We start from the raw sequence: 7,637 nt of genomic DNA on the forward strand, positions 1-7,637 counted from the left end.
AATAATGGTACAAAAATACCTTTCGATCCATTATGTAAATGTAAGCCAGTCTGTTGTGTCAGCTCTATTGCCTAACACTAGTCGAACCTGTGAAATGTTTGACATGTGGACATGTTGTCCCTTTGTACAATATGTTCTCTGTGAAGAAAAGAAAGGTGACAGGTGTAATTGCTGTAAATAATTGGCTCCAAATGTAATGCTTGCTTGAGATTAAGTGCTTCAAAATATCCAGTCAAGATATTGGCACGCAAACAATTGTGTACACAATTGCATAAAGGGACGCAAGGAATTTGCACAGTATTTGAATGATTCAATGACTAAACCTAACAGAGAATCTCCAGCTCCAATCTCACAGTCAGCAGTGTGATCAGCATTTATTCCCCAGACGTTTCACATTCTCCCCCCCCAACCCCCCTCCCATTCTCCCTCCCTAAACAGGCCCTCCCAGGTGACATGACAGTCTCTCACAAAACCAGTCTCTGCTGCTGTTTGTTAATGCTGCACCTCTCCGAGCATCACATTCACAACAGGCCCTGCAATCCTACACAGCAGGCGGCGGGTACACACACACACACACACACACACACACACACACACACACACACACACACACACACACACCTGAATAACACAGACAGGGTCCTGCAGAGAGCTCCAGATTGTGTGTGTGCACATGTGCGCGTGCGTGTGTGCGTGCATGTGTGTGTATCCTGGACAACAGCAGCGATGCAGGTTTATCACTGGCCCTGTTAGGTAGCATTGATATCTCCACCTCAGAGCTGGCACACAGGGGAGTTATTGATTAGCATTAAGCATCCATGCAGATGGCCAATAAAGAGCAGGTGAGCCAAAGAGGGCCTGGGGACTCAGTGTGTGTGTGTGTGTGTGTGTGTGTGTGTGTGTGTGTGTGTGTGTGTGTGTGTGTGTGTGTGTGTGTGTGTGTGTGTGCACATGGGGAGGAGCGGCTAGCAAGATGGTGTAGGGTTGCCAAAAACAACAGAGATAATGAGGAAAACAAAGCAATTCAGAGCGGCCTTAAATTTTCTTTTGGTTACATGCATTGTATTTGGAGTTGTCTCGTATTGTCAGACCTACTGTATCTCCATAGCGCTGTTGAGTAAGGTCTAGCTACACAACAGATACATTCTGGGATAGGAGGAAAAAAATATTCTGAGTTGTTTGCATTTCTTTAAACCAATCACAATCGTCTTGGGCGGCGCTAAGCTCCGGACGCAGCGACGGTGGCTCTAGCTCTCTTAGCTAAAAGTAATGAATAAAAACATAGTAGTACTAGCCTAGAAGGTCTGTAGTAGTAGGATTGCTGACGAAACCAACCTTAAATAAAAAAAAATTAACAATATAATAATACTTTTATATAATTAATAGCGTCACAGGTTGGGGCGCAAGTCTTCATCTGGTTTGAGGTTGAGGCAAAAAAAAACATATTTGCACATGTTAAACAAATTATGATAATACACTAGAATATATAATGTATACAAAAGTCTGTATGAAAACTATATATTTTGTTGTATCCTCGTTTTTCCTGGCGCCACGGCATCACTATTTTATGAATGAAACATGGTGGAGAAACGTAACAGTGCTGATAACTCCTCTGTATCAAAAAAGAAAGTAAGGCTCTATCTCGAGAGTTACCTCAACTTCGGTTTCGGGGGGGGGGGTCAGCTTTTCTTAGACATGAGTAGGGGGGGCACCAAGGAAAAAAGGTTGGGAACCACTGATCTAATGGTAACTTTAGGTAAATATAGGAGAAATCTACAGGTATAGACAAAGTGCAGTAAAAGAAACACCTAAATGTGTATTTTGGGTGTTTCGTTTCCCACTAGTCTAAAAGAAGACATGTTATGGAAGCAAAATAGCCCCAAAGTACAAAATTTAAAGTGATGTTTTTGCCTGTAGTGTCTCCCTTTATTCGTCTTGGCGTGCTAATCCACCAGGAAGCCACATTTTCTAGTACTCTGGATATAATATGGCACAGCTTCCTGCGTGCTTGTCAGATATCGTGCATCAGTCTACAATTTCCCCTGTCACATCTATCTCTTGGGATGTAGCCTACTGTAGGCACCTCTGTAATTCACCGATGATCCTCAGGGCACACACACTAGTCTAATAGAATATTTACTGTCAGTATACCATTGTTTGAGTTCCTGTTTGTTGCTGTGCTTAATAAGGTTTTTGGAGGCTTCTAGAGAACAAAACAAATTGCCAAAGGAAACACAAATTCCACCTTTAACGTCATATTTATTGTTATTTAGTTACTCAATAAAACATATACAGATATATACAATATGCAGGAAAACAGACGACTGCACTTTACATATTATTAAAAAAAGAAAACAAAAAAAATCAGTTCGTAAATTGCCGTCACAGTCCTCCATCTATTGTTTCAGAAATTCAAAGTCAACAGAAGCTTTATTTAAAGATTACAAGATTGCCTAACACACAGCAAATTTTCTCTTATTATACATGTGCAATACCAATAGTCTTTTTTTTTTTTTTTCAATTCCCTTATTAAACAATCCCTTGACCTCCATTCTTCAGTTCCCATTGGCTGAGTTGTATGCAAGCGGTTGAGCTCATAATGTCGATAGTAGAGGCGAGGAAACAGAAGAGAAGAGAATGAGGGGAAGTTATTGTTGCCAAAATAAAGAATAGAGAAATACAACAAATCATGAATGATTAAGAGAGCAGCAAATGATAAAGGTTTACATACAGTTGTGTTCACAAAAAAATAAGTTGAGTTACATTCATGCAAAATCACCCCTCTTCCTATATTCTTCTAGTTCTGCCACTTCTATTGAAACATTTTGAGAGGGGAGGGGGTCACTATTTCTGTGTATAAAAGTCCAGTGGTTCCCAAACTTTTTCATGTAAAGGACCCCTAAACTGACACAAATTAGTCCACAAACCCCCATTTTATTTGATTTTTGTTGTTGCTTTTAGATGTTGTATTACAGAACAGAAAAATACTTTGCACATCTATCTATCTAACGTGAGACAGGTGCGTGGGAGGGGGCACGCGTAGGTCAAAAGTTGCAAAAGAAACTCACGTACACGGTCTAACTTGCACACAAAAAAAAAATCTATACACTGGCAACGTTTCTGTACCATTTCACGTGGAAGTTGGTGATTGGTGCAGTCAAGCCGTCACCACCTACAAAAGATGGCTTCTCAGTATGTAACACCATTTGCCTGATGACGGTCTAGTACCGAAACGCTGCGAGCTATTACATTCATTTTTGCATGTTAGACAGTGTGCTGGTGGGTTTTCTTTGCATGGGGATTTATTACAGAAAGTGTATGAAACCCATGAGCACAAAAGTCATACATTGTGTCACTGCCATGACTTATCGATGGAATAATAGTTAGTGAAGACCCCACTTTTGGGAACCACTGTTGAGGGGCAAACAGTACATACTGCTTTAATTGGAAGGCTAATGTAGACATTAGAGCTGTAACCAGAACTGATTCAACGCTGGTATACAATCAAAGCCAATGACAACTGAATATCTCTTCTAGGTCTTCTGCTTCTTCTGGTTTTTGTATTCTCCTCCTTTGACATTTCTTTCTTTTTCTTCAACAAAGAAAATAAAAGAAGAAAGAAAAAAAAAAATATTGAGTTGAGGTTTTCCCAGATGTTGGGCATTGTGGAGTAGAGCCCGCAGAGCGCTGTACTGTATTGTCCTAAAGTGTGACTGCGTGTGTCAGAAAAAACATGGTATTCGCATGTGTGTGTGTGTGTGTGTGTGTTTGTGTGTGTCAGTCTATGTGTTTGTTTTTATGAGTGTAAATGTCTTTCTGTCCCTGAACAGGCAGGAGCTGCTCGCAGTTGCCTCATCAACACGTTATCGCCATCATCATCATCATCATCATCATCATCATCCTCCTCCTTCTCATCGTTATTTGTCTCTGAAGCTTTTCTTCGTCTTAATGTCCTAATCTTCTTCTTTTTTCCCCCCTTCTTCCTGCTGGGGCCGGCTTTCTGTTCAAGTCAGTGCCGCCACAAATGTCCCAAACCGGTTGGAGATGTCGGAGTGGAGAGAGCGCCAGGACGAGACGGGCCCCCCTCGGCCCTTGCTGTCCCCCAGCTCGTCTGTGCAGTGGACGGACAGGCACTGCAGGTGGTTCCCTCCGCTGCTCCCTCCCCCTCCGGCTCCGGATCCGGACCCAGGGGCCCCGGTTCCAGCTTTACTCTGGGACAGCTCCGATTCTGCAGACAAACACAGAGAGGAGAAGGTTAATTAAGACTGTACCACAAAAAAATAAAAAATTCAAGTAATTGGCATTAGGTGATAAAGATGAACCATTAAAAAACACACACTTTTTAATTTAACCAGTGTCATTTTCACTTCCCACTCTAAATCTGCACTGTGAAATTAATTCAACACTATCAACCATCCCCATCGATAGCACCCCGAAAAGAGAAGATGTGAGCAAGGCTTCCTCTGCTCTCACTCGATTAATCTGCCGATTGGTTTTTTTGATGAATGCATTAGTAGTTTGGTCAGTAAAATGTCAGAAAACGGTGAAAAATGTGGATCAGTGTTTCCCCAAAAAGCCCAAGACGACGTCCTCAAATGTCTCGTTTTGTCCACAACTCAAAGATATTCAGTTTACTGTCACAGAGGAGAGAAGACACTAGAACAATATTCACATTTAACAAGCTGGAATCAGAGAAGTTTTACACTTATTTTTAAATTAAAAAAATGACTCAAGCGATTTATCGATCAATCAAAATAGTTGCCAACTAATCGATGCATCTTTGAGCTCTACTCCCCCTTGCCTGATGCACACAAGTGAACACACACACACACACACACACACACACACACACACACACACACACACACACACACACACACACACACACACACACACACACACACACACACACACACACACACACACACACACACACACACACACATTCATTTTCTCCCAGTCAGGCGTGCAAATATGCAGCGCTCCTGCGTGACCTGCGGTCAGAGGGTCAAAGGGCGCGGAGAGAGCTGGCCTCTAACCCAGCTTGACCCAATTTAATGGTATAATGACCATGCCACGGTATCGACCCTGTGTCACCCAGTGAGGAGCCTCGTATTTAAATGGCTGCACCGAGCTTCCGGTAAAATCCATACGCAGGTTGATTATAAGTCATGTAAAATGGAATAATCAGCTGTGCCACGGAGTTAATGCTGACGCCTGCGATGCATGCTTCACATATGGAGGGAAATCGCTTTGGTGCTGTGTAACCAAAAAAATATATGAGTCAAGGATTGGCGTTTATCTGCTGAGAGACGGGCTGACGTGAAGAAAAAAAAAGGTTTTGAAGAAGACTGGTGCTGCGAGTAACGATTATTTTCATTGTCGATTAATCTGTCGATTACTTTCTGGATTGATGGAGTAGTAGTTTGGTCTGTAAAATGTCAGAAAATGATGCAAAATGTGGATCAGTGTTTCCCAAAAAGCCCAAGATGACGTCCTCAGATGTCTTGTATTGTCCCCAACTCAAAGATATTCAGTTTACTGTCACAACTCAAGAGGAGAGAAGACACTAGAACAATATTCACATTTAACAAGCTGACATCAGAGAAGTTTTGTTTGTTTTAGGGCTGCTCCCTCTTAGTCGATTAGTCGACTAATCGGTCGTTTTTGGTCTTAGTCAACTTAGATTTCTGTAGTCGATTAGTCATGTTTTATGCTTTTTTTCATGCTGAATGACTTATTTCCAAGAAACGTACGAGCACATCTCTGGTAAACACAAGAATTAAAGTGGCGCTTTTAGCACGATTCTTTGCGGAGATTTACAGATCTGTCGATTAAATCAACTAATCGATTAGTCGGTACGATCGAATGAGTGTTAGTCGACTAAGAATTTCTTTAGTCGACCACAGCCCTAATTTGTTATCATGAAAAATGACTCAAACCGATTAATCGCTTATCAAAATAGTATACAACTAATCAGTTAATCTTTGCAGCTCTGAAGTAGACACCAAAATACAACCGGAGAAAGAGAATACGTGCCATGTTTCAGGAAGCTCAAAGCACAGAGAAAGAGTGTGAAGATGTGAGGGATCCTTCGCTAAAATCAGTCTGCTTGTTCACCCGTCTCCTCACCGCATGTACATTGACCACTGCCTGGCCCCATGTGGACACGGAGGTTTAAGGTACCGGGTGTCTGAGGCCACATCCACATGGCTACCTTTTCATTTTAAAGTGGCGTTTTGAGACAAAAACGATCTCCGTCCACACAAGAGTTTTAGCTCCAATAGCAGAACTAATCTCTGTCCATATTAACACGCTACCTAACCGATAAGACTGACGTGCGTCGTCGTTTCCAAAATGTCTCCGTTTGTGTCCGTCCAGACTACAAAACAACCCCGGAGTTTACACACCAAAACGGGGCCAGCGGCGTTTCCAAAAGTCTCCGTTTTACGGGCTCGGAAACGCCGCAGTAGTGTGGACGCGGGGGCGTAAATGTAGCAAAAAGAGAATAGTTTTAAAACCAAAAACATAGTAGTGTAGAGCATGTGTGGCAGAGTCCCCTGTATCTGTCTTCGCAGCTAAATTGCGCTAAACACAGTATTTCAGACACACTTATCACGCCAGGCATCAACTGGAAATTCGAGAAGAGGGATTTCAACTTTTTTACGCTCCTGACAGATGGAACAGGCTTCAGGATTCTCTAAAATCAGAACAACTAGTTTCCATTGGGACGTTCAAGATGATGCTTGAAAATGTGTTATGCCTTTGTTTTTTATAGCCCTATTATTAACTTCACCAGTGATTCTAACTGGTTTCTGTTTTTGTTGCATTTATATTGTAATTTGGCGTATAGTATTGATCAGAATTTTGGTAAAGTGTACTGTTATTTCTCGAAGATTGTATTAATTTCCTTTTATCTGTGCTGCAATCAGGGCGTCATTGGAAAAGAGAGCTTGCTCTCAATGGCCCTCCCAGAATAAAATACAGGTTATGATAATAATAGTAATGTAGTGTAGTGTGGAGACAGGCAGGAATCAGCACTGACAAGCTGAGGTACATGTGTCAGAGAAGAAAGAGGCCATGATGGCTGACGCAGTCTGGGCAGATCACAACACTTCAGTCGGTCTGCTGCTCACCTGAGAGAGACGAGAAAAGCGCAGAGCACTACATCTCCCACAATCCTCTTTAATGCATCGTTCTCTGCTACTTTTTTTTTTTTTTGCCTTTCTCAAAACCTGGAGGCGGCCGTATAAAGCTGCAACGCTTAGTCAACTTATCGACTAACCGATTTGTTAATTGACAGAAAAATCATCGGCAACTATTTAAATTTTTTGGGCTTTACCGCCTTTATTTGACAGGACAGCTAGGTGAGAAAGGGGGGAAACATGCAGGAAATGGTCACAGGTCGGATTCGAATGCTGGACCTTCTGCGTCGAGGTATTAACCTCTCAGTATATGTGCGCCTGCTCTACCCACTGAGCCAACCCGGCCACCATCGCTAATCTCTACAGTAATCTTTCATGCAAAAAATAACAAAAAGAAAATGCTGTTTTTAGCATTTTTTCATACGTTTTACGTTTGTTTTTCAAATCCTGTTAAACTGAATATCTTTGGGTTTTTGGAGTGACAAAACAAGA

General features: G+C 41.9%; 1 protein-coding gene across 2 annotated transcripts in view; it reads right to left on the bottom strand.

The window, feature by feature from the left end:
- Window positions 1–2,242: 2,242 nt before the first annotated feature.
- The window catches only part of mn1b (meningioma 1b), a 28,146-nt gene continuing 22,751 nt past the window's right edge, over window positions 2,243–7,637 (bottom strand). For both annotated transcript variants that reach the window (XM_039803762.1, XM_039803761.1), the window contains one exon: window positions 2,243–4,228. In XM_039803762.1, coding sequence (XP_039659696.1) covers window positions 4,005–4,228 — 224 coding nt within the window. In that variant the 3' untranslated portion in view covers window positions 2,243–4,004. The remainder of the gene's footprint in view (window positions 4,229–7,637) is intronic.

Source organism: Perca fluviatilis, chromosome 6 (genome assembly GCF_010015445.1).
Source record: "Perca fluviatilis chromosome 6, GENO_Pfluv_1.0, whole genome shotgun sequence".
Taxonomy (NCBI): domain Eukaryota; kingdom Metazoa; phylum Chordata; class Actinopteri; order Perciformes; family Percidae; genus Perca; species Perca fluviatilis.